At 34.9% G+C, this 27,961-nt stretch overlaps 2 protein-coding genes across 2 annotated transcripts; one reads left to right on the top strand and one right to left on the bottom strand.

Moving 5' to 3' along the window:
- Positions 1 to 330: 330 nt before the first annotated feature.
- rfc5 (replication factor C (activator 1) 5) lies at positions 331 to 15,249 on the top strand. Its single transcript, XM_007229405.4, has 11 exons — positions 331 to 475; positions 1,160 to 1,224; positions 3,238 to 3,374; positions 4,591 to 4,670; positions 5,287 to 5,360; positions 5,613 to 5,772; positions 8,956 to 9,037; positions 9,171 to 9,300; positions 10,900 to 10,977; positions 13,859 to 13,913; positions 14,869 to 15,249. Exons 1-11 carry the CDS (start codon positions 429 to 431, stop codon positions 14,963 to 14,965), a joined length of 1,005 nt encoding a protein of 334 aa, XP_007229467.1. The 5' UTR covers positions 331 to 428; the 3' UTR covers positions 14,966 to 15,249.
- wsb2 (WD repeat and SOCS box containing 2) lies at positions 14,587 to 26,340 on the bottom strand. The gene is made up of 9 exons (XM_022667283.2): positions 26,219 to 26,340; positions 25,828 to 26,026; positions 23,565 to 23,752; positions 22,484 to 22,615; positions 21,398 to 21,498; positions 19,852 to 20,042; positions 17,745 to 17,837; positions 16,845 to 16,958; positions 14,587 to 15,554 (listed from the first exon to the last, which is right to left on the bottom strand). The coding sequence occupies exons 1-9, from the start codon at positions 26,250 to 26,252 to the stop codon at positions 15,353 to 15,355; spliced, it is 1,254 nt and encodes a 417-aa protein (XP_022523004.2). The 5' UTR covers positions 26,253 to 26,340; the 3' UTR covers positions 14,587 to 15,352.
- Between the last annotated feature and the right edge of the window lie 1,621 nt (positions 26,341 to 27,961).

Raw genomic sequence — 27,961 nt, 5'->3', positions numbered from 1 at the left:
GTATTCCCCGCCCTCAAATTGTATTAAGTTTGTGATTGGTTGGATCTGTAAAGCAGGCCTGTGTCGTCAGAAACGCTACTGACAGCAGTGAGAATGGATTCAGTTGATCTGAATCTGAACTGATTCTTTCAATCTGTCCGCTTTTTACTGAATCAAACTTCAGATTCATAAACAGAACAAAAAATCTGGTTTATTATGCGAAGGAAACAGATATTACGAATATTAAATAAATATTTATTGCGTTTAAAGTGCAAATCAGCTGGCAGAACTTAAGGAAATCGCATATATTGTGCAGAGACCACTTGTGAACTTGTGAATCGGTTCGCTGGTTTTCTGTTAAAAGATCCGGTTCAAAAGAGCCGACTGGTTTGCGAGTCGGGCAGCAAAAGCGCGCCAAGAGAGAAGTGGGATAGAACAGACAGCAAAACATGGCATCTACCAGCAAAACAGCGGTTCCAGCGAGGAATTTACCATGGTAAGACAGGAGTAGGATAGTTAGAGAGTCGTTTCAGGCTGTTGTGTGGTTTATTTAGTGGATTTAAGGGTTTAATAAAGAGAGTTTTTTTGAGAACTGCTGTAGCTATAGGTTCATATAGTGGGGCTAACGCATTAGCTAGCCTAGTTAGCTTGCAAGCTCTATGTCAGCTAACCTAGGTTAACGTTACTTACTAGCCTAACTTACTTGTCGTTTTCTGGGCCTTTTAGTGGCTATAAAACATCTAATACACGTTTTAAGTGTGGTATTATGGTGCTGAGACGGTATTTAGACGTAGAAAACGAGACTTAATAAATGTTTTTCTAACTTTGATTTTGATAAATTTGATATTTATCGTTAACTAACTAGTGAACAAGCTATAAGTCCAAATGTTTGTGAACAGCCCTTCAAATTAACTAATGCATTTAGCTAGCTAGATAACTAGTTAGTTAACTAACATAACTTAGCTGCTTGTATTGCCAATAGAATAGGACCCCCTGGAGCAGGTAAGGTAAACATGAACCTACTAGCACCTTGACTAATGCCAGACGTAGGGGGTATAAAGCCCCCCAGCATTTGGTCCATGTCATAGAGATGTAAAACTGCTAATACTGAGGTGCTTTTAAAGTAAAACACACATTTGATTTTGTATTTTATTCTTTTTTTTATTTTTTTGATTTGCAGGGTTGAAAAATACAGACCACAAACACTAGATGACTTGATTTCTCACCAGGACATTCTGAGCACAAGTAAGTAGTTAACACAGAATACACTAGTCATAACACAGAAGGATAAACTGATAAACTGCGATAACCCTTTCATGCATAGTAACATTAGTCACTACAATGGACATTTATTCAAGTGATTACTTTCTACATAAATCAGTTTTACTATTATTAATGCATGAAGAAAGGTCAAAAATCTGTCAGCTTCTGGGATTTTTATAGAACGCACCTCTGAGGGTAATATTTGTTCTGCACCATTAAAGTTTCCATTTAACTTAATTTATTTATATATTTTTTATTCAGTCAAGTGAATAATTGAATTTAAAATACAAAATAACTATACATTTTGTCAGCATAAAGGAAGAATAACTGTTTGGAGAAAACCCTGATTCATGTTGTCATAATTCATGCATAAGGGGGTTAAGTTGTGTTATCTAGTATTCCTCCTATGTAGTGCTGATGCATAACCATGCAGATTACCTTAGGACCAATGGGTTTTACAGTAGAACAAAATACTGTTAGGTAGAGCAGGGCCATTTTATTGTTCATATATACAATAAAATAGGTAATCGTTGGTGCTTAAACAACAGTCCAGCTGTTTGTTTACTGATGAAGTATAAATAGTCCACTTTAATATGATGAATTGCAGCATTGTTTTAAATGAGTGTTCTAAAAGTTGTTTCTGTGTATCTGTGACTACTGATTAATTTTGACTGTGATCACATGTGTTGCAGTAAATATTATAAATTATAAATATTCTTACCATATTGCCTGGTCCTGTACAGTAGTACAAAAACAATAGACAAACCACAGAGACATGCTGCATAGACAGCAAATATGAATATGCATGTAGGGTAAGGGTGGGCGATATGGCCCTAAAATAATATAACAATATTTCATTGTATTTTTGCGATAACAATACTCTTAGCAATATGACATATAACACTGAATTAAAAAATATTTCAAGAATACACTACTGCAACAAAATAAATTAGATTTTATTATTGCATACGATGATCTGATATGATATGGCACACCACTAACTGAGATATAAAAAAAAATACAAGAATTTTATCCGATTTGTAACACAAGTCAATGATCCAGAATGTCATGATACTAATAATGCACTCCAAATATCTCCATATATCCAGGATTAAAGTAAAATAAATGATACTGGACAGACATAATCTGTCTCTGGTATATATATATATAATGGGAAATGAGAACAGTGTGAGTTTTTCTTTGCTAAAAACAGCAAAAAAAATTATATACACAATATTTCAAAGTATAATATCGTTCACGATATTCAGAAATGTTGGCAATATTATTGCATACGATACGGTACAGTAACTGTTAGTCAGAAGCAGTGGTGGAATATTACAAATACTAGGAAACTTTACTATTTTATATAGTATCTGAGGGGTTTATAGATTTAGGGTGTTTTGAGTCATTTTCACACCTGTAGATGGTTTCCATTAGACTGAACTTGCTGCAATTCCTTTTGTTTTTGTTGGTTTTTAGAAATTATTACAGTATTGTTGTGTGTGTGTTATGGCACAACCCTGAGTTAAGATACAATATAGTATGGTAAACCTGACCAGGTGTTTAAATTATATTATTTTAAGTGATTTATTTAGAAAACCTACCAGTATAAGTCTAATTAATTGTAGACCATCACCAATAGTGTATTATTTTGTCTTAATTCAGTTTTAATAATGAACGTAAATTTACTCTATTTACATTATTGCTTGTACCTGCATAGACCTAATCTCCCTTTAATCCAATGTCGGCGTTCCTCAACCTAAGCCCCTTCCTGATGGTTGTTCAGATGTAGTTTTCTGGACTGTTTGAATGTGTTTTGTATGTGAAGCCCAACAGTGTTGGCTGGATCTGGACTGAAAACCAAATGGACTGCTGGTTATACAATAGCTAAATTCTGCTCAGTACCAGCAGCAGCAGCAGCAGCCGTAGATCCAGTCTTACGAAGTGTGCTTCAGACAGAGTTTCTCACAAGCTTCTCTGAATCCTCCTCCTCAGTTCAGAAGTTCATCAGCGAAGACAGACTGCCTCATCTACTTTTCTACGGGCCTCCAGGAACAGGAAAGACCTCCACCATCTTAGCCTGTGCTAAGCAGCTCTACAAAGATAAAGAGTTCAACTCTATGGTTCTGGAGGTAAAGCAGCACAAAGTCTCGTCTTACTTTTAATAGCAGAATGTTATAGAAATGCTCCAGTGATTTCTAGTGAAATTCAGCTGGGTTTGAAGCAGTTGTAGCGTATGGTTGTTTGTCTCAGACCAAGAACTTAGTTCAGCATCTTCTCATTGAGTTGAATTGTAAATTTAAAGTAGCAGCTTTAGAATCACATTCATGGTTGTAGTTAAGCGTTACGGTTATTCCCACCCCTGGAACACTGTTCCTGCACTATGAAACTTTGGTGGTGCTCCACAAGATCTCGTGTAGATAAAATAAACATGTACAGCTTTTCCACAAGTGGGTGCTCAAAGCAGTACTACACCTACCAACTGTAGAGGAGCTTAGAAGCCAAAAATACATTTTTTACATAAGCATCCATCAGAACTTTTTATGATTGTGAACTGCTTGATTGCTTAAAATATTTGATTAAAAAGATTGGATAGGAATGGAAATTTAGCCAAGTTTCTGAGCGATCACAATAAGCAGTTTTATTAATCTTGGACCAAATACACAATCAGCAGTAGACCACTAGCGTATCTGATTCCCAGAGCTGGTCGAATTATATGCTGGCAACAGAAACCCACTAATTTCAGTCCTGTGTAACTATAGAATTTATAAACCTTACAATTGAGCTTTTATTCAACTGTATCAAAACAATAAAATTAACCTTTTTTCCTGCATATTTTTAATAATATATAATTTTTTTGAATGGTTGCTGTCAGTCAATTGTTATAGCATGGCACTTGGTCCTTTTCCGGTGTTAAATATATACATGAATATATATGAATATATATGAATTATGAAATGTGAGCAGAACGAATGTATGTGTAAACTGTTCATAAAGCCCCAAAACCTGATCAGTCCACCTTTACTGCTTAAACTGTATTTTGCACTGGTGAAAAAGTAATTATTATAATATTAGTAGGTAAATAAATATGAAGCAATGAGAACAATTGTGTGGCACGTTAAAGCTCACCAGAGAGCAATAATATGAATAATATATGATCAAAAAACATTTAATTTATTGATTGGTAATCAGTTTTTAGCTAATGGCTATTGATTAACATGTTTACTATGTGATCCTGTTGTTGGTCATGTTAATTATTTATCAGAATCAGCTGTTTTCCACTAAAAACATTAAATCATGCTTTCGGATTAACTTAATTTTTTTTGTCTTTTTTTTTTCTTTTAAAAGCTTAATGCTTCAGATGATCGTGGAATTGATGTAGTTCGAGGGCCGATCCTCAGCTTTGCCAGCACCAGGACCATTTTCAAGTAAGAACAGCAGTATTAAACTGTAGGAGTGGGCGATATGGCTCTAAAATAATATCACGATATTTCAGGGTATTTTTTGATAACGATATACTTGGCGATATAGGAAAACTAAAATAATTCATTCATATCAGGAATATAGTATAAGAGTATAACAGAATAATCATAATGTGGCAAAATAAATAATATAGCATAAAATAATATTATGCAGCAAAAATATTGCAGAATATTTAGTGCATGCATATAAACTGCAAACTAAAACAATTATACAATAAATACATCTAAAGCTTCACAGTAAATAATAGACTACGTTTAAGACAGAACAGCCCTATTATCACGATATGGATTTTTAATATCATGATATTTCTGTGTCACAATATATTGTATACGATATAATATTGCCCACCCCTATTAAACTGCAAAACTAATTTTTGCTTTTATTATTTTGCTTATACAACCACGCTGAAAAAGCAAATATAGTTGCTGTATAATAAAATATAGCAAGATATAAAGAAATATGTTGTGCATATGAGCTGTTATACATACACATATGAGTATAATTGTGTGTTTCTGTTTCTGATGCTCTGTTTGTGTGTGTGCATTGTGTCTGTCTGTGTAGGAAGGGTTTTAAATTGGTGATTCTGGACGAGGCGGATGCAATGACCCAGGATGCTCAGAACGCTTTAAGGAGAGGTAGCAAACCATCTGCCCCTCTACCAGCTTACCTGCTGTGTCCCCAAATGGCTCTGTGCAAAATGAATGCTGCTTGTTTGTGTTTTTTTCCTCCTCCTAGCCCAAGAGACTTCTTTTTAAAGTGTATATACAGACAGAAAAAGGAGATTTAAAGTAAATGCTGTGAAATAGGTGCATGCTGTAATTGTTATAAAAGTGATGTAACCCAGATACTTTTTTTTTAAAATATATATTCACTTCTGTGTGTTTCAGTGATTGAGAAGTTCACAGAGAATACTCGCTTCTGCCTGATCTGTAACTACCTGTCTAAAATCATCCCCGCACTTCAGTCCAGATGCACACGGTTCCGATTCGGCCCTCTCTCCCAGAACCAGATGATCCCCAGGCTAGAGCATGTGATCCAGCAGGAGAAGTAAGAGAGGCCTGATCTGAAATCAGAATTTTGGTTTGGAACTGAGGGCAAAAATTGTTGTTAATTTTAATCAATCAGCCTTTATCTTGACTCGGAAATACATTGAGGGCAACCCTCATTTTCAATGTAGCCGAGCATTTACAAAAACAGGGAAAGAAAATAGTATCCACTTTTAATAATTTTAAATTAAAAGATTTTTTTTCTAATAACAGTGAATAAATGAAAAATAAAACTGGAGGTTTAATTGATAAGAAATTAAGAAAAAAAGAAGGTAAGAGATTTATCAAATGTAAAAAATTGTAAAAAAAAAAAAAAAAAAGTAAAAAATAAATAAATAAATAAAATAAAACTAACCTTCACCTAGTACAAAAGTATAGTAATAAAAAAAGAAAAAATTAAAATAAGTTTAAAAGGAATTATACCAGGGTTCGTACGGTCATTAAAAAAACTTGGAAAAGTCATCTAATTTGAAAATAGCAATTTTCAGGCCTGGATAAGTTTTGGAAAAATATAAAAACCCAGAAAGTTTTGAAAAAGTCAAGGAAATTTGGTCTACAAATCTTCTGTGTTTCAGTTTATCGATTAAAAAAAAATCTCTTTTGAGCGAACAAATACATCAGCTCAGAGTTAATTCAGTAATTTAGCCTCTACACAATCTGACACACATTTTATTACTAAAGATTGTATCAACATTTTATCTGATTCATTTTAGACCTACTATAATCCATTTTAATTATAGGTTTAGTTGATTTTTTGTTTTATTGTCCATGTCTGCAATGATGTTTTAAAAATTGTATGGTCATGAAAATTTGCCTTGGTTAAAACATGTATGAACCCTGTAAATATGTATAAAATTCATACAAAACTATTAAAAATAAAATAATGATTGGGAAAAAAAATAAGGAACTAAGAGAAGAACTGACACAAGAAATAAAACTAAAAATAAATAAGATTAAGTAAAAAAATTCAAATGACTTCAGTGACATCTAGTTTAACATTTGTGAACATTACAATATGGCTGGCATATGCAAATAATTCTGGGTCAGAGCCAAATTTATTTAATAGTTAAAAACAAAGTTTTGATTGCTCATGCAGGGTTGAACAAAATGTTACATACTGGTTCAAAATATGATTTTAAGGTTGATGGTCAAGTTGGATAAACATAGCAGCAGTTGTAGGTTGGGACTTGCAAACAATTTGGCCTCTAGAAGGGGGTGCTTTAAAAAAAAAAGCTGTATATCTCATTAAAATTGTGATATTGATCAGTCTTATTTAGTACGGTGTTACAGACAAATTAGTAAATGCTAGTTATATTAAGAAATTGCTCAATTTGTGTTGCATAAAACTGCTTTAATATATATATATGAAATAGAGGAGAATCTTTTTCTATAGCTTCATGACAGTGATGGATAAATCATTAAGGGTTTTGTTCTTCAGTAATATCTTTTAATGCATGTATTTTTAGAATGAAGTTAAATAGACATGCTGGCTTAATTTTTTTTGTGTCTGATACATATATATATATATATATATATATATATATATATATATATATATATTAGGGGTGTCACGATTCTCTAAATCCTCGATTCGATTTCATTTTCGATTTGAGGGTCACGATTCGATTCGATTCTCGATTTTCTTGTTTTTTTTTCTTATTATTTTATGCCTCATAAAATTTAAATAATATATTTATTATTATTATTATTATTATTATAAATATTATAAATATTATTATTATTATTTATTAAGATATATATGGTAATGCCATCTAGTGACTTTTTTTGGTAGCAACAGTGTGCACTATTAAAACAAGCAGTTTATCAGAGCTGTGTGTGGATGGCTGGTGAAACTGCTCATTACATGAAGCTGCAGTTCTTCATCCAACCACTAGCAGCAGCAGCACAAGCCCCGCTCTCTTCACTCAGTCACTACTTCAGTACAGCCCAGCCACGGGCTACAGAGCTCAGCCAGTCCGTTTTTACTGTTTCTGTAAACAAATAAAGGTTTTAACCCCACTAACCGGATAATACAGCTCACTACAGTTCATCTTTCAGCCCAAGCAGCTAACAGCAGCAGGTTAGAACAGCCGACACGGAGGCACTGCTCGGATTACATTACAAACAGGTCAGTTAGCGCGCTGCTAACCTCAGGATGTTTATAACTACGGAGTTTAGTGGACACACCACGGCCGCCAGGCAAGTCTTTTAAAGGCTACTGAAGACTATTAAAGGCTATTAGAGTGTAACCCCTGGCTCCCAGGGGTTACAAGAGGTTATTGAAAGCATTATTGGGGGGCAGAAATCAGTACAGGCTGGTTAGATAAGTGATGTGGGTATTGTCTTATAAATATTTACACATAACTTATATCTCTCCTGAAAAGCTTTTATTTTAGTCAGAAACACGCTTGTGTTTACTTTATCTGAGAGAAAGATGTTTTTTTAATTCAATGGAAAGCAACAGGTGTAGTCAATTATAAGTTTAAGATTTTTAATCCACCTCACTGTGATCTATAGTCAGTGTTCTCAAGTCACACTGACACACGCATTTCAGCGAGTTCACACGCTCTCACCTGCGCGCACCCACCCCTCCGTTAGATACAGATACAAAACCTGCGCGCCCAACCCCCGCCCCCCCTCCCCCCCTCCCCCCCTCCCCCGTTGGACAGATAAAAACAGTGATCACACTCCCGCCGACTGCGCTCATGCAGCGGCTCTCTATTTAAATGAATAGGATGCGCTGTGTTGGTGCCGCGCCATTTGCGTAGCGCGCTGCGCTATTTGCGTAGCGCGCGGGAGGGATCGTCGATCCTCTTTTTGACTTCGATACTCGAGATCGTGACCTCATTTCGATTCGATTTCGATAAAATATCGAGATCGTGACACCCCTAATATATATATATATATATATATATATATATATATATATAGCAGATTTCTATCTTTCTTTTCAATTGGATCTATTCTCATAAACGCTATGTGAGAATTATTATCTTAATTTTATTTGTACCACATGTTTCCTGCCCTACTATTACTACCCTAGTACTGGACAGCCCAGTTACCCTGGTCAGCTAAAGAGTGGTGCTATAGACAGATGTACATAACAATAACAATAAACATACATACCAGACTCATGAAAATTTAAGTAGATTATGTTTGTCTATTTTCTATATGTTTCTTTTAGCATCGATATCTCTCCAGATGGCATGAAAGCTATTGTGACCCTCTCAACAGGAGATATGAGGCGATCATTAAACATTTTACAGGTTCGTGTCTGTGGGGGGGGGAGGGGGGGCTGTTGGAAAAGCAGTTGTTTGATGTTTTAGTTCTGCATGTAGTCGTGTTATATTTAAAGTAAATGATCCAGTAATGATAAATATTTGATTGTTGTCTGTGCAGAGTACTCATATGGCGTACGGGAAAGTGACGGAGGAGACGGTTTACACCTGTACAGGACATCCCCTGCGGTCAGATATCGCCAACATACTGGACTGGGCCCTGAACAAAGACTTCACCACAGCATATAACCGTATCCTATCTCAGTGTTTACACTAGTTAAAATATAAGTCTGGGACAGATATTATGCTTTCTTTCAGTGGTATAGATGGATAAAAGCAATATCTTTTAAAATTTTCAGAGAATTGCACAAATTCAGACTGAATCAGTGTAGATGGCTCTGTCTAACTGTTAAGCTTAAGTGAGTCTGGGCTTCTGGAAATATTAGTATGATTCTAGAAAAGCTGATATAATCAATCAATCAATCTTTATTTTCATTCGGAAACACACTGAGGGTGACCCTTATTTGCAGTGCCACAGAGCATTTACAGTTTAAAAGGGGTTGAAAACATTTAATAAGAAATTAGAAATAATAAGGAACAAAATACTAAAAAATAATTTAAACATTTAAAATGAATGAATAAAATATATATGTAAAAAAAAAATAAATAAATAAATATATAAAATTAAGAAAAAGATAATAGTAAAAATCAATTAAAATGATAATGATAAGAAATTATAAAATAAATAATAAATAGAAAACAGAAAAAATATATATATTATTAGAAAAAAAGATGAATTTATTAAAAAAACTAATGAGCCACTAACATATAATTTACCTTTAACAGCAAAGAAAATTTTTAAATAATATTTTAAATATTTTATAAATATGATCGTGCTTTTTATATTATGAAGGTTTTTTTTTTTTAAATGTGGCTTGAAACATTCACAATATACTGTTATAGCCTTGCTTACAGTATTACAATATATTGAATCCGAACCCCTGAATCTTTATGCAAATCTTATCACCAAGTTTTTGCCAATATAGAGCCCTTTATATACCTTTACCTCAAGCTCATATTAAAACCAAATAACTTTTTTTTATATTGTATTTATTTATTTATTTATTTTAGATATTAGTTGATATTTGTTCAAGGTATAATTAGGTCTCAAGCAACATATATCTATTTAAAGAGAAGCAGACATTGTTTTATTTGATATGGGAACCTTTTATTTATTTTATCTGTAGTCTAATTAAATAGGACTATGGGTGGTTAATATGGCCTTAAAGTAATAAATATATAATAAAATAATTATCAATATTTTTGTGATAACGATACTGTATTTAAAAAAATATTTCAAGAATGCACTACTGCAACAAAATGAAAATTAAATTGTATTATTGCGTATAATATGATATGATATGGCACACCTCTAACTGAGATATTAAAAGAATACAAGAATTTTATTAGATTTGTAGCAGAGTTCAATGATCCAGAATGTCATGATATTTTGTTATGCAGTGCATTATTATTATCTCCATATATCCAGGATTAAAGTAAAATAAATGATACTGGACAGATATAATCTGTCTCTAGTAGATATATAATGGTGAAATGAGAACAGTGTGAATTTTTCTTTTGTTAAAAACAGCAAAAATAAAAGTAGCACCCTGATGAGATAGTTAGGGGTGGGTGATCTGGCACAATATTTCAGGGTATAATATTGTTCACGATATTAAAAACACACCCCTAAATAGTATTGGAGTATTGGATTAACAGAGCATTTTAATAAGCGTAACTGGCTAGTTGTTATAAAATGCACAGAAGCTTCCTTACAGAAATGTGAACAGAGATTCTGCAGCTGAAGACTCTGAAAGGTCTGGCACTGCATGACATTTTGACTGAGGTGCATCTTCTTATACATAGAGGTAAGACAGTTGATAGACCTACAAATGTAGCTTCATAGCAGTTCTTAGATTACTGACACAAAAATGGCTTCAAACCTGACTGAATTTAGGTTGGAATATAGTTTAGTTATATTATTATAACACTGAATTTCCAGTTTTGAATGCTATGCTAATGTACATTTGGCTGGAAATTATATATATGTAAATGCTCATTCAGTGGTATTGCTCTGATCCATTAATATCTTTCAAAATGTTCAGAGAATTGCACAAATACAGTCTGATTCTGTTCAGAAGGCTCTGTCTATAACTGTTGAGCCTAAGTGAGCCGGGGCTCCTGGAAATATTAGAATAATTCTAGAGAAGCTGATATAATCATTCAATTGATAAATCATCCTTTATTTTCACTCTCTCTTTTTACCCTCATTTACAATGCTGACAAGCATTTACAGTTTAAAAGGGATTAAAAACATTTAATAAGAAATTAGAAATAAGGACCAAAATAGTCAAAAATAATAAATAAAAAAAATACAACATTTAAATCAAAATTTAGTATGTAAAAAAAAGAGGGAAAAAAAAAGAAAAATTGACACAGAGTAAAACATTTATAAAATTAAAATTTAAGAAAAAGATAATAGTAAAAATTAATTTAAATGATGAATAATAAGAAATGATAAAATGAATAATGATTAACTAAAAACATAGAAATCAAAATAAAAACATAAGAATAAAAAACTAACTAGATAAATAAATAAATTAAAAAAATTAAACAAATGAAATTAAAATAATTAGAAAAAAGATTGATTCGTATAAAAATAATGAGCCACTAACATACATATAATCTGCCTTAAACAGCAAAGGAAACGGTTCTCAGTGGTATTAATTGGATAATTTTAGATCCAATTTAAAAAATGTGAATTATTATTATTATTATTATAATTATTATTTTTATTACTGTTGTGCAGCCTAAATTTGCATATAGTACTATGTATTGAGTAAGTGTGTAATTCTTTGTACACCCATTATATATTTGTCATGTATAGGAAAAGTCCTGGAAAAGGTTTTTTTTTTATATAAATATAATTGGGACCCATCATTGGGTGTTTATTTTATCAATTTACTTAATTGCTTATAGAAACCCGTTTAGATAATGAATGCCAAATGTGGTAAATAGCCTGTAAAAATGTAGCCTGTAATTTGCAGTACAGTATAATATACAGTACAGGCCTGTACCCAGTACACTCACTCGCGTCCGTCCGTACAGCAGATCAGTACACTGTTTTCTCAGCCTGGTTTCCCTGGAGATTCCCCTGCGGTTGCCACAGAAACTGGCTGTTCTTCGCTGTAAGAAGTTGTTAGCTGCCTGCTGTAGCAGGCTTCACTGCTGCAGCGTTAAAGCCCTCAGAATATACATTTATTAAAAACTCAACATCAACTCAACATATTGATCATCAAGCTGTTTATTTTATTGTATTTAATTTAAAAAGTGCAATTCACAGTAACATTTCTACAGGGTGCACAGAAATCAAATTGAGGTCAGTTCTTACTGTGGCAAGAATACACAGAAATGGGGTTTAAGTAACAGTTGTGCTAAATGAGAATTATTCCACACCTATTTGGCTATTCCTAAAAATTGTCCACAAGAAAACGCAGTTTTTGGTCCCTGAAAGTCTATGCATTTCAAAAACGCTCTCCAAAGTGGGAGATTTTTGGAAAGCTCTATTTTTAGTGTTGTCATGTGCACAGGCAAAACAGAGGTTTATAAAAATGCTGATATTTAAAAAAATAAATGAATAAATAAGAATGTGATAGCATTCAGAGTTCAGATTTTCACATATGAATAAGTGCAAATACTGTTCTATTACAAATATACTGTGTAAAACCCTGTTTAAAATAATTGTAGGTGATATGATTTCAAATCAATATCATGATTAATTAAACATTATACAACAGTGAGTTCCAACCCTGCAATCTGATTGGCTAAGAGGCTTTCTATGAGTACCGTTATCAGCCGGTAATGCACTGTCCCCGAAGCTCTCCATGTATTACTCCGCCACATACAGGTAACCTAGCAACAGTGCAGCGCTTACAAGCTAAACAGCGCAGCTACAAACAGAGCAGCAATGGAATTGTTTTACCTCGCAAAGTGTTTATAACCAAATAGATCATATTTTCTCGTCCTCTTTAACTGGAAACTTTTGTTTCAATAAACAGTGATAATGGAACTGTGGTATAATCACAGTAATACACTTGAGGTTTGTGCTATAATGTGTAATATTGGCACTGCTGTGCAGATCTACAACCTATTGCCTACAACCACAGCACAGCAGTGCTAATATTACATGTTATAGCACTTTCTCTTGTTTATTATTGCTTAATTTTACCTCGAATATTTCTTTCCTGATTTCCTGAATATTTCTTTCCTTTGCAAAAAAAAAAGCCTTAATGTATTTTTGTGTTGCTTTTCAAATAAAATGTAGTGACAATTTTAAAATAAAAGTATACCAACAAAGCAGAATATAACTTAATAAAAATAAACTTAGTCATTTAGTGTAATTAATTAGTTCTTTTCATTTATTCAGCTAAACAATTAACACAAAATATTTTGGTTGCTGCTTTTTTTTGTGCATCATAATGTCGGTGCTTTGCTTAATTAGAATCTGTAATTCCATGAATTTAATAATACCTAGAGTGTGTAGATTGGGATTAAACCTCTGTGTTCGTTCTTGTTGGCCCTATCTTTAAGGTACCAATGCCTTCAATTTTATATATATATAATGTATCTTTGTTTTGTATTTTATGTCCAGATATGTGTGGGTGTGATATTAAACTAGCTCAATCTTTTGTAGACATGTAAATATTTGTGTTAATATATTGACTTCTCTCTTTTTATATTCTATTTCAGTGGATTTTCCTCCTTCTATTCGAATGGGTTTACTTATCAAGCTTGCAGACATCGAGTGAGTACATTTTTCCTGTCTTTTCAGTCATCTGCTGTTCTTTAGACTAGATATAAATCAACAAACATTAGATTAAAATATCAAATCCCAACTTGGCCTGTGACAATATTTGCATTTTTCAAGTATCGTAAAATATATAGACTTAATTTTTTTTTCTTAATATTACCCATTATGTATATTCAGTGAGAAGAGCCCATTACTGTGAATAGTGCTGGTTTGGCACCTTTAAAAACAGTGTTTTTATTATTTATTTATTTATTTTTTTATTCTAATTCCAGTGTTTTTAGAGTAAATGTATAATTTAAGCTATTATCATTAGGGATGCACTGAAAATAAACTTTTTGACTGAAACCAAACAAAATTATGTTTTCCGAATACATTATTTTGCTACGTTTTTTTATTAATTAATTTATTAAATAAATTAAACAGCCTGAATCTGTTTGTCTTGCCTTTTTTAAGAAAAAAATATTATAAATCAACAATTAAATATTAAATATTTGTTGAACACTAAACATATTTAATATCCCAGCAGACAGAGCAACAAACCATAATGCAGTATTTCCACTACATTTATGAATTTTGAATATTTATGCAGCTGCTTCAGAATTTGTAAATTACTGTATAATTAACTGTGCAGAGGGCTTTTACTTTGAAATGAGGGTCACAGAGAAAATACAAGGAAATTGATTTATGATTTTGGTTGCATAATATTCTATACATCACTAATGATCAGTCGAGTTTCATTAAATCACAGTATTGTTTTTTTTTTTCTTAATATATTGTCTAACATAAAGAGGGTTATTGGGACAGGCCTAACCCCAGTATACAACAAAAAAAATCTACGTCATAATAAGCTAAACATAATAGTGCGTAGTAATTAAAATACTATTTTTGTGCGTAAGAAGTGATAAATTATTGTAGTGCAGTCGTTTCAGTAGTTTTTGCTCTGTTTCAGGTATCGTCTTGCATCCGGAACCAACGAGAAGATTCAGCTGAGCTCGATGGTGGCGGCTTTCCAGGCAGTTAGAGACATAGTGGTCAGTGATGGCTAGGCTAAGCTAAGCTAAGCTAGGCTAGTCATCAGCGTGCCAGTCCTCTTTAAAGCCTTATTTCAACCCATGACATCTGAGCACCACAGACATGTTGGGTTTGTTGGTTGTTCTTCTGTTGAGACTGTTGGATGGATTTTGTGCTGAGTTCCATTAAAAAAAAGTTAAATAAATAAAATAAAGTGCAAAATTTCAGTACTTTCAGTTAAATATCCACCTTCTTGCAGTTTTATAGCAGCAGTGTATGTATTATGTATGTAAAATGTCAATAAATATTTGTTCTTGCACTCTTTGTGTCCTTTCCATGTCTGAATGCTCCCTGTAAGTTATATTATCTCTTCAAGTTTTAAAAGCAAGGTCCTTCATTAGATGCTACGAATAATGTGCTTCTCATCTATAATGTTCACTGCAGCGCAGGATCTTTTTCTTCGCTATGTCTCTGTAGGTGAGGAATTCCAGAATTTTCTTAGGGAGGGGTAAAGCAGTCACTTGGAAGGTGGACACCGAGTGCCTCAGGGCCGTCCTACACAGGTTCCTCAGGCTGGGAACCAGACGAGGAACTCTCCAGAACTTCACATGTCCGTCCCGACACCTGAAGAAAAAGAAATGCAGGCTTAATTTAACCCAAATGTATCCTGAGGGATATTAAGCAAAGCTGGATTTATCAGTTTAACCTCACATCTTAAGCTCACGAGACATTTGTGGTGAGTTATGGTCACATACGAGATCCAGATAATGTCCAGACTACATTTGATAGTATAATAGTGCATCTCAAAAAATTAGCATCATTGAAAAATTACTTTATTTCAATAATTCAGTTCAAAATGTAAAACTTATCGTATATTATATAGATGTATTGCACACAGAGTGATCTATTTTAAGTGTATTGTATTTAATTTATTGTTGATGATTATGGCTTACAGCCAATGAAAACCCAAAAATCAGTGTCTCAAAAAAAAACTTTAGGCTGTGTGTATTTCATTTTTCAGCAGGACTTGGCACATTGCCCACACTGCCAAAAAGTACCAATTGGTCTTTATATAATATTCAAATTTTCTGACGCACTGATTTTTGGGTTTTATTGGCTGTAAACAAGAATTATTAACATAATAAAATAAATTAACATAATTAAAATAAAAAACACTTTCACATTTTGAGCTGAATTACTGAAAAAAGTAACTTTTCAATAATATTCTATTTTTTTAGTTATGTACATTTTTAATGGCTTTGTACATTTTTTAACTTGTTAGCTCAGGGTTGGATTAATAAAACTCACAACTGTATAAGTTGTGAGGTATTATCTTGTGAGTGAGGTTGAAATAAACACTAGTAAGTGTGCAAGGCCATATTAATTATGGGAGTTTGAGTATGGCCTGATTGATAGTGGGTGCAAATAGATTTATTCTTGTAAATTTATTTCATTTCCAAAAATTAAGAGTGGACTTTAAAGTGAAACCTGATATTCACACCCTGCATATTCTTTAGCTTTAATGTGACATGGCAAAAATCACGGGATACACATAGGACACTAGTTACTGTCCTATTACATGTGGCATGCCTGTGTAACACATCCATATAAAAAAATAATACCATAAATATACTATATAATAATGCCATTATCTCTCAGTGACATCAGATGTAGAAATGTTAAATTTGTTGACTATGAAAAAGGTTTTCTATGACTATATTAAAAACAGAAAAATGCCAGAATTTGTGCCACAAAAGTAGGATAATCCAATATTTAAACAAATAAATTACTTTTAATTAAAAAAGAGAATTTATAGGTCTGATGATACATGACCACAGTTTGACCTTCAAACCGTGCTGTAAAGATGCCACAGCTGCTTTCACAGAGAATCATTAGAGAAGCACTGGCATTTACCCCGTGGCTATAGCGCTGCCTTGTGGGTGGAAGGCGCAGCACAGGCCGCTGACTCGGTTGTGGTCCGCCTCCAGGACCAGTTTATCTTGTTCCATGTCCCAAACCTGCAACGCCCTGTTACACAATGGCAGGAAATCTTCAGTGAAAAGAAAAGGCTGACTGATGTCCTGAAACATTGATTGATTATGTCACTTTAAGGGCATGTTTGAACATGCTGCAGTGTTGACTTTGTAGAACTGATCACTCCTTTAACATACAAATAAACTCCCACAATGCATTTTACAAATCTCTGGTCAGAGGTATTGGTACACACCTCTTAAATCACTGTATTTAGGTGTTTCATTCAATTTCAACAAATTAAAAACCTCTGGAGTATAATCAAGAGGAAGATGGATGATCACAAGCCATCAAACCAAACTGAACTGCTTGAATTTTTTTTGCACCAGCATAAAGTTATCCAAAAGCAGTGTGTGAGACTGGTGGAGGAGAACATGATGCCAAGATGCATAAAAACTGTGATTAAAACCAGAGTTATTCCATCAAATATTGATTTCTGAACTCTTTTTTTGTTATTTCAGCCATTTCACATTTTCTGCAAATAAAAGCTCTAAATGCCGATATTTTTATTTGGAATTTGGGAGAAATGTTGTCTGTAGTTTATAGAACAAAACAACAATGTTCATTTCACTCAAACATAAACCTATAAAGCAAAATCAGAGAAACTGATTCAGAAACTGAAGTGGTCTCTTTAAATTCTTTTACAGAGCTATAAGACAAAAATCAATCGCTTTATATGCTCTAATATGATCAGTGGAGCTGACAATATAGATAATGGTGTGTAGAAACATGGAGGTGGTCATAATATTCTGACCGGACTGGACGTATGCTCTGCTGTCTCACCTGTAGTCTTTAAAAGCCAGTTGCAGGTTTACAGGAGAGAAGCTTAACGCCGTCAATAGATTGTCTTTTCTGTACACACACACATCACAGTCCCTGAAAGAAACAGTAAAACAGATATAAACAAATTAAATTTAATTTACTGTCACATCACAGAGTGAAGTTGTATAGGTGAGTGAAAAACTTGGGTGAAGGTTCCCACAGTATGCAGAGACCAATATTTACACGATAGAGTAGAATACGTAAAATAAAATAGAAAATATACAATAAAGTTTAAATAATATACACAATAACTTTAACAATAACTTTGCACTGTGGATCTGTATAGTGTTTTATAATATATATACACTCTAAAAAACAGAGGTACCATATGAGTACTTTTTTGTACTCAAAGGTACACTCTTCATAATTGTACCCTCAAAAGTACAATATTGGTCTTTACAGGGTCAGATTTGTTCCCTCTGAAGTACAAAGTAATTTCTAACAGCAATAAGTACAGATTTGTACCATTTAACCAGCCAAAGGGTACATTCAGTATTCTGTATCACTGTACTAATTAACAATATATATTTTAACTGCACATTTTTCATTTGAAAGCCAGACAATTGTGGATCATCAAGTTTTTGAGCCATATTCAGTTGATGATAATGTTTATAATCTTTATAATCTTTACTGGCATAAAAAAACAATGGGTACAAAAAAGGACTTTCACTGAAAGGTACTTTTTTGTACCTCAATATAAGATACAGCCCCAGCGACAAGCTTTGTACTCATTTAAGTACTTACTTTTCTTAGTGTGTATAGTGTTTAATTTTCAGTCTGAAAGTCATATTTTTGGAATAATACTACTCAAGTATGAATCTGCAGTGTTTGTATTTTTCCCAATCTGACAGTATGAATTTGCCATTTGTATAGTTTTTAAACTGACAGTAAAAATGATGGAGTAATTTTGCCATTTAGTTTTTAAAATCTGACTGTAATAAGTAAAGTAATTCTAATCCAGTATTAGACAGTATTGTCAAGTATTGTGGAGTAAATTTAATAAAATAGGATAAATTTGCAGTGTGTATTTTTTTTAAACCAACAATAAAGTCTAGGAAGTGATTTTAATCCAGTATAATATTGTAGCAGCTTGTGTGTAGATTTTTCAGTTATACAAATAATAATATACTTTCTACAGACAGTTAAAAAGAAAAAGAAATGGCTATTATAACATCACAATATATAGATATGAGACGTAACAGTCAGGGCTGTGTCTTCTGTTCAATAAAATACCTATAAAGTCCTCTGTGAGGTGAATCCTGTGTTATACAGCAGAATAAACCCATGACTGTGGATCACTGATTCTGATCTTTCCAAGAAGATGGTCATGAAGTGCCTCATGTGACGTGCATCACATACAGTACAGGCCAAAAGTTTGGACACACCTTCTCTTTTTCACTGCATTTTCTCTTTATTTTCATGACTATTTACATTGTAGATTCTCACTGAAGGCATCAAAACTATGAATGAACACATGTGGAGTTTTATGTACTTAATAAAAAATGAGCTGAACCTCCACAGTCAGCGGACCTGAACCCAATCCAGATGAGCTTTGGGTTTGGGGTGAGCTGGAGCACAGAGTGAAGAAGGCAAAGGAGCAACAAGTGCTAATAAACACCTCTGTGAACTCCTTCCTTCAAGACTGTTGGAAAACTTTTCATTTCAGGTGGCCACCTCTTAAAGCTCATTGAGAGAATGATGCCAAGAGTGTGCAAAGCAGTAATCAGAGCAAAGGGAGGCTATTTTGAAGAAACTTAGAATATAAAAATTTTTTTTTTAGTTATTTCACCTTTTTTTGTTAAGTACATAAAACTCCACATGTGTTCATTCATAGTTTTGATGCTTCAGTGAGAATCTACAAAGTAAAAAGTCATGAAAATAAAGAAAACGCATTAAAAAAGAGAAGGAGTGTTCAAACTTTTGGCCAGTACTGTATACATTAAAATTCAGTACTTTGTAATTTGTTCCACAGGCAGCATTTAGATCATTTAAAAGCGCTAATAAATACTTCAGTATCCAATAATCCCATATAATAATCCCGTTAGTTCCAGAGAGCTGGATTACTCACTCCACTCTGGTCAGCTGATCAGCAGTGTAGGGGTCCCACAGGTCCAGCCACCAGCCTGTAGTGGAATGAAAAGAGCCAATCGCCAGCAGCGCTCCATCCAGAGAGAAATCACATGATACCATGGTCCGCTCGTGATCATATTTCAGGTTCCGGATGAGGGTGTAGGATCTCATGCTCCACAGATACGCTTTCTGAAGCAAGAGAGAACAGATTTTATTTATTAAGTTATTCTGTAAAAAAAATCTGGGGAGTGGTTTTAGTCCAGTGTGAATCAGCGTTGTAGTTTTTCCAGTAATAAAAGTAATACTCGTGGACTGATTTTTACCAGAATGATTCTTGTGTGTGTGAGCTTTTCAGTTCCGACAGTAATTAATAGAGTAATTCTAATCCAGTATGAATCCAGTGTAAATCTAAATCTGCAGTCTCTGTTGCTTTTAGTCTGCTGACTGCAGAAAATGAGGAGAGATTTTGTCACAGTATGAATCTGAAAGGTATAGTTTTTAGTCCAGACACTTACAATTGTGTACTGCATATAATCCAGGATGAATTTGCAACAGTTTTGTAGTTTTTTTTAGTCTGATGGTGGAATTATTCCAGTATGAATCTGCCTGAGTGTACTTTTTTCAAAGTCTGTCAGTACAAAATTGATCCTAATCCACTATGAATCTATGTTCACACTGAATTTTAATTGTAGTGATTTTACCAGTATGAATCTACAGTGTGTGTGTGAGAGAAAGAGATAATAAATAAAAAAGTAATAAAATAATACATTATTGAATCCAGTATGAATCTGCCATGTGTGCAATCTACAGCGTGTAGTTTTTCCAGTCATAAAAGTAATAATTGTGGACTGATTTTTCCCAATATATATATATATATATATCAGTGTGTGTGTGAGGTTTTTAGATCTGACAGTAATTAATGGAGTGATTCTAATCCAGTATGAATCCAGTGTAAATCTGTAATATGTGTTTCTTTCAGTCTGACATTAGAAATTAAATTCAGTTAATTCAGCATGAATCTGCAGTGTGTGTTTTTTTATTTCTACAATATAAGAGTAATAATTGTGTAGTGATTTGTAATCCAGTATGAATCTGCAGAGTGTGTAGTTTTTCTAGTCATAAAGTAATAATTGTGGACTGATTTTTACCAATATGAATATCAGTGTGTGTGTGAGGTTTTTAGATTGTGACAGTAATTAATGAAGTAATTCTAATCCAGTATGAATCCAGTGTAAATCTGCAATCTGTTTCTTTCAGTCTGACATTATAAATTAAATTCAGTTAATTCAGCATGAATCTGCAGTGTGTGTATTTTATTTCTACAATATAAGAGTAATAATTGTGTAGTGAATTTTAATCCAGTATGAATCTACTGGGTGCACATTTTTACAGTCTGACTAACACATAGTAGTATTATCCAAGCTATGTAAAGGCTTTAGTCTAAATCAGTCTACAGCTATTTCAACAATTTCACAGCAGTTACAGCATATAAAGGCATGCAGTCCTGTGTGTCACAGTTAGTCACTGATCAGAGAGATACTCACAGAGTCGAGATTACAGACTGAGGCCATCATGCTGCTATCTGGAGATATGGAGCATTTGAACACCCAGTTCTTTGGCCCAGTCAGCACGTGGGATGGTGTACCTGTAGATGTTACACAATGGAAAAATTTTGGCTTGGCTGACTTAAAAATGCTGAGCACAGAACAATGATACAATGTAATTAACATCAAAATACAGCCATGTGTTTTAATACAGAAAAACACCAAAAAATAAGTATAATACGTATAGCTCTGTAAAAGAATTTAAAGAGACCACTTCAGTTTCTGAATCAGTTTCTCTGATTTTGCTATTTATAGGTTTATGTCTGAGTAAAATGAACATTGCTGTTTTATTCTAGAAACTACAAACATTTCTCCCAAATTCCAAATAAAACTGTTTTTTATTTAGAGCATTTATTTGCAGAAAATAAGAAATGGCTGAAATAAAAAAAATATCATATTCATAAAGTTTTAAGAGTTCAGAAATCAATATTTGGTGGAATAATAACCCTGTTTTTTAATCACAGTTTTCATGCATATTGGCATCATGTTCTCCTCCACCAGTCTTACACACTGCTTTTGGATACCTTTATGGTGCTGTACTCCTGGTGCAAAAATTCCAGCAGTTCAGTTTGGTTTGATGGCTTGTGATCATCCATCTTCCTCTTAATTATATTTCAGAGGTTTTCAATTTGGTAAAATCAAAGAAACTCATCATTTTGAAGTGGTCTCTAATTTTAAACCGTTCGCTGCATTTCCACCAACAAAAGTAGGTTCTGTAACCAGAAACATTCGTTTGCAGCGGGAACCAAATAATACTAAGTTTTTCAACACAAACTGTGACGACATCCGTGGGCGTTTACAAATGAACACCAACGTGAACAACTGTTGATGACGTATGATGTGACGTTTTGTAGGTTCTAATAAAACTGGTGGAAATGCTGGCGGGCTGGTTTGCTGAAAAACAGCACGGTTCTTATAAGCCTAAAGGGAACTGGTTGAAGAACCAGAGTTTTTTTGGTGGAAAAGCGCTGTAGGAGTGATGAGCCATTCAGAACCCACAAAACTATGTACTGTATGTTCTCTGACCTTTCATGGACAAGTCCCAGACTCTCAGTGTTTTGTCTCTGGAGGCTGAGACAAGAGTGAGACTTCCGTTCGGAGCGAAGGCTAAATCTCTCACCACCGACGTGTGTCCTGTTAGACTGAACATTAACCGTCCTGAAAGAAAAAACTGTGTTAGAAATTGTTATATTGTGCATTTAAAAAAACATCTGTAAAAAAAAAACATTCTGGTAGCAGGAGAGCCAAAAAAATATTTTCTTGGCTGAGAAAAAATTACCCTTTTTTACACTCATTTATTTTCTTAAAGCTATAAACTGAATTTGACAGTGATAATGCTAAAACTTTGTGCGCATTTTGTAACAATGAAATATTTTTTTTCTTCACGACACATTTTGGTGACCAGTCTATTTATCTCATTTTAATGCAATTTTCCAGAGACTAAAGATCTATCCGGACGGGATTTGTTTCTCAGGGGGGCGTCTGTAAAAAAATATTTCGCATTTCTACTACTAGTAATAAAACTCTTGCATCTGGATTGCAATTGAAAAAACAGGAGGACCAGTGAGTTTTTAGGCTTTCTCAGTCATGTGACATCATGTTCAGTAGCTCCTCCATTTCCACTCACTGTGTGTTTACGTGGATCTCCATGAAAATGCGCGCCCAAAGTGTAATTACACACTGCGCCGCAGTGGACAAACAGCTATTAAACGTGAGGAGACGAAACTCAGAGATGTGGATCCGAGCGAGACTAAAATTACTAGAGGACCTTGAAAACAGTTCAGCGGAAAACAGTAGGTAATTCAACATGGTCAATTCGGACGGGAATAAAATCACAGAGGATAAAAAAAACCCATAAAAGAGAAAATTACCCCTGGACCCACTGAGAAATGAATCCCATCCAGATAGGACTTGTAGAATCTGTAAATCATGTTGTTAAAACAGTGTTTTTTACAGTGTGGCTAAGCCGACTAAGACAGAGGTCATTTGAGTAAATGTGTGTTTGCTTGGCTGTTAAAACAACAGGATTACATAACCGCTTCAAACAGTCTGAAGTACAACTGAGTGCAAAGTCCCGCCACAAGAATGCGACCACTCTCAGACTTACCAGTGGAGACCAGCCACACCTTTATCACTCCGTTAGTGAGGCCCGTCGCCAGGAGCAGGTCCTCTGTAACCCCACAACTTCCTTCAGCTCTCGTACGATTGGCCGGTTGAGGACCAAACGCCATCCCCCACACGTTCTGTTCACACTGCAACGTTTTCTCCTCACTGCTACCAGGAGCCTCAGCATTACTGGAATAAAGAGAACAGGAGGTGGAGGAGGTCAGGTTTCACAGTAGAACACAGATTAACCAAGGGCCCCACAATACTAAACACATACTGTACATTATATGGATATGGAAACACCTGCTCATTTATAGTTTCAAGTATCAGATGGAGCTCCATCCTCCTAGAGAACACAGTTCCACTGCTCCACAGCTCAGTTACCATGTGTATCTGCTCTTATTCAATTGGTAATACTTTTCTACAAAGACTACACAAACAAGACAAACTGTGTGTGTGCATTTCTATCAGAAATGCATGCAAATGACAATAGCTACATGCATTAATAGGGTTAAATATAAAGAAAAAGCAAGAAGAAGAGGAAGATTAGCTGAAAAAGATGAAGAACAACAGAATAAATGGAAGAACAGCCACAGAAGAAGCAAAAGAATAGCCAAAAAGAGAAGAAATGAAAAACAGAACTAAATAGCAAAAGATGAATAGCTGAGTAACAGATAGAAGAGCTAAATAGAAGAAACAATAGTCAAATAAGTGGAAGTAGAAGAGAAAGAGAAGTTTGTTAATAGGCACAACAGCTGAAAAGTAGGATGAATCGCTAAGTATAGAAATAAGAGGAAGATGAGGATAAAGAACAACCAAATAAGAGTATAATTAGCTAACTAGAAGGATGAACAGATGTGGAAGAAGAGCAGGAACAGTCAAATGAACAAGAGGTTCTCGAGAAAGAAGAGCTGACTAAGAAGAAGGATAGTCGAAAAAGAGATGAGAAGGTGAGAGGGAAGTAGAGCAAAATAAATAGAGGAATTGCTAAATAGGAGAAAGAACAGCTGAAGTAAAGCAGAGCAGGAACAACACCTGAATATGTGGATGAATAGCTGAATAAGAGGAGGAAGAACAGACTAATAAGATGAAGGAGAAGAGGAAGAATAGACAAATATAGGGGTAGAATAGCCAAATAAGAGAAAGCAAAGGAGAAAGAACAGGTAAATCAGAGCTAATCAAGTGGATCACCACAACTAAAAAGATGAAAAGCTGAGGATAGGAGGGATCAGCCCCAAAAAGAGGAAAAAAGATGAAGATGGGATTGATCAGCCCTAATAAGAGGATGAAAAGCTGAAGATGGTAAGGGATCAGCCCCAATAAGAGGTTTGAAAAGCTAAAGATGGTAAGGGATCAGCCCCAACAGGAGAAGGAAAACATGAAGATGGAAAGGGGTTAAGCCTCAATAAGTGGTTGAAAAGCTGAAGGTGGGAGGGATCAGCTCCAATAAAAGGATGAAAAGCCCCAGTAGCAGTACGAAAAGCTGAAGATGTGAGGGATCAGCCCCAATAAGAGGTTTAAAAAGCTAAATATGGGAGGGATCAGCTCCAATAAAAGGTTGAAAAGCTGAAGATGGAAGTGATCAGCCCTAATAGACGGAGGAAAAGCTTAAGATGGGGGATCAGCCCAAATAAACAGAGAAATAACACAAATAGGAGGACAAAAAGTTGAAGATGGGAGGGATCAGCCCCAAAAAGAGGATAAAAAGCTGAATATGGTAAGGGATCAGCCCCAATAACAGGATGAAAATCTGAAAATGGGAAGGGATCAGCCTCAATAACAGGATGAAAAGCTGAAGATGTGAGGGATCAGCCCCAATAAGAGGTTTAAAAAGCTAAACATGGGAGGGATCAGCCCCAATAAAAGGAGGAAAAGCTAAAGATGGGGGGATCAGCCCCAATAAAAGGAGGAAAAGATAAAGATGAGGGGATCAGCCCCAATAAACAGAGAAATAACACAAATAGGAGGACGAAAAGTTGAAGATGGGAGGGATCAGACTCAAAAAGAGGATAAAAAGCTGTATATGAAAAGGGATCAGCCCCAATAACAGGATTAAAATCTGAAGATGGGATGGATCAGCCCCAATAAGATGATAAAAAGACCCAATAACAGGATGAAGAGTTGAAGATGGGAAGGGATCAGCCCGAATAAGAAGATGACAAACTCCAATAAAAAGACAAAAGCTGAAGATATGACACGATAAACAGCTGATCAGAAGAAAGAACAGATCAATAAGAGGAAGAAAAGAAGTGACTCAGGCTCACCGGTCGCAGGACAGTGGCGGGGACGGTGGCGGGGGCAGTGGCAGGGGCCAGGGCAGTACCTTAACGACACCGTGGCCCAGAGACCAGGCGAAGCGCGAGCCGTCCGGGGAGAAGCACGCGCTCCAGGTCTCGCAGCCCGCGGATCCGTACAGGCGCGCGGGCCGGGTGGGCTTCAGCTCTACGAGCAGCTCATCAGGATCTGCGGGGCGCGAGAGAAACACAGAACCACCAGAGATCAGATCATTAACCACGAGACCATCAGCCAGACAGCACAGAGATCATCACCACCATTATAATCATTTTATTATCACTATCATCTTTTATAGCACATTAATCGTATAAGTTATATATATATATATATATATATATATTTATATAATTCAGTTCTTACCTTCTGCTGCCGGGAGATCAGAGGCAGTACACATCGCGCTGCTGTGATCATCTGATAGGTGCAGGCTGTGTGTGTGTGTGTGTGTGTGTGTGTGTACAGTGTGATCTTGCTGTCTCAGTAACCCATAACACCGTAGCAGTAGCACTCCCTGATGGGGGTGGAGAGGGTATGCGCATGCGCGGTTCACTCACACGACGTCACAACCTGCTGTTCTTAGGTACATTATATATTATTTTTTTGCGTATCACAGACCAGTCAAAAGTCATTTAATGTTTTATTTATTGTTTTCCTACATTGTAAATTAATGCAGTTCACTTTATAATAATGAAAAAACACTTAATACTGTGAATTTAAGGTGTGTCCAAACTTTTGACTGGTACTGTGTGTGTGTAGTAATTTAGTACTTTAATTTAATGTCTTGTTACTAAAAATATATATATATACTTTCTATTGTTTAAAGGACTGCAGAACATATTTGCATATTTTACTAAAACTCAATGAGTTTAGTAAAAAAAAAGTGTTTAGAAACAGAAACACAGAACATTTGCGATCCATCTTCACATCTACTTAAATAAATCTGGCAGTTGTTTTTTAAATATAAATAAGGAAAACAAATATATTTTATTGTTAGGTAGAGCTGGGCAATAAAGCAATATTATATCAAATTTTCTTTTTTTTAATTTCTTTTTTTATTTTATTTCAAATTTTTCCCATTTCCTCCCCAATTTACACGGCCAATTACACAAAAAACACTCATTAGGACTCCCCCTATCACTAGTAATGCCCCAACACACCAGGAGGGCGAAGACTAACACATGCTTCCTCCGATACATGTGAAGTCAACCACCACTTCTTTTCAAGCTGGTGACAAGCTGGTGCTGCAGCATTGCTGAGCAGCATCACAGCGCTAACGCTCAGAGGAAAGCGCAGTGACTCAGTTCTGATACATCAGCTCACAGACGCCCTGTGCTGTGGACATCACCCTAGGAGTGATGTTTGGTGAGAGCGCCATCTACCCACCCAGAGGGAGCAGGGCCAATTGTGCTCCCTCTGAGAGTCGGCAGCTTAATAGCAAAGCTGCATGAGTGGGGGTTCGAACCTGCGAACTCCTGCTCATAGTGGCAGCGCTTTAGACCGCTGGACCACTCGGCACCCATTATATCAGATTTTCTTATATTATCAGGATATTATCAATGCTTAAAGAACAACAACCCAAATGTACATTTTACTACAGAAAATCAAAAACAAAAATCCTGCTTAAGTGAATAATGTGCAGTAAAAATGAAATCAAATTTTAATAGCAGCATCTGCTGTAAAAGTGGTAAATACTGTGTGATATTGTGAACATTTCTTTGAATATTGTGATATAATATTGTTACCATATTGACCAGCTGTATCAGTGCATTATTTTGTACACCAAGGGTAACAGAATGATCAGATTTATGTAATATTGTATTGACCGTAATAAAGAAACATATTGTAAAATATATTTTGGCCACATCGTCCAGGCCTACTGTTAAGTGCTCTCTTCTATAGAGATGCAGCTGCCAAACCAGGCAGCTGCATCACTGCCTGGTTTGGGACCTGCACCGTCTCTGACCGCAAGACCCTCCAGCGTATTGTGAGGACAGCTGAGAGGATCATCGGCGTCTCTCTCCCCTCCATCACGGACATTTACACCACCCGCAGCATCCGCAAAGCAACCAGCATTGTGAATGACCCCACTCATCCCTCACACGAACT

This window comes from Astyanax mexicanus, chromosome 22, assembly GCF_023375975.1.
Source record: "Astyanax mexicanus isolate ESR-SI-001 chromosome 22, AstMex3_surface, whole genome shotgun sequence".
In the NCBI taxonomy this organism is placed as follows: Eukaryota; Metazoa; Chordata; class Actinopteri; order Characiformes; family Acestrorhamphidae; genus Astyanax; species Astyanax mexicanus.
The sequence above is the reverse complement of the archived record's forward strand: the minus strand, read 5'-3'. Positions and strand labels throughout refer to the sequence as shown.

Excerpts from the sequence above, each read along its gene's own strand:
- rfc5 (XM_007229405.4), top strand. The coding sequence starts at position 429 with ATGGCATCTACCAGCAAAACAGCGGTTCCAGCGAGGAATTTACCATG. Across the intron at positions 3,375-4,590 it reads TCAACTCTATGGTTCTGGAG|CTTAATGCTTCAGATGATCG; the intron begins GTAAAGCAGCAC and ends TTCTTTTAAAAG. Across the intron at positions 13,914-14,868 it reads ATCAAGCTTGCAGACATCGA|GTATCGTCTTGCATCCGGAA; the intron begins GTGAGTACATTT and ends GCTCTGTTTCAG.
- wsb2 (XM_022667283.2), bottom strand. The coding sequence starts at position 26,252 with ATGTGTACTGCCTCTGATCTCCCGGCAGCAGAAG. Across the intron at positions 26,027-26,218 it reads TGATCTCCCGGCAGCAGAAG|ATCCTGATGAGCTGCTCGTA; the intron begins GTAAGAACTGAA and ends CGCGCCCCGCAG. Across the intron at positions 17,838-19,851 it reads GATCAGCTGACCAGAGTGGA|GGACTGTGATGTGTGTGTGT; the intron begins GTGAGTAATCCA and ends TGTTTCTTTCAG.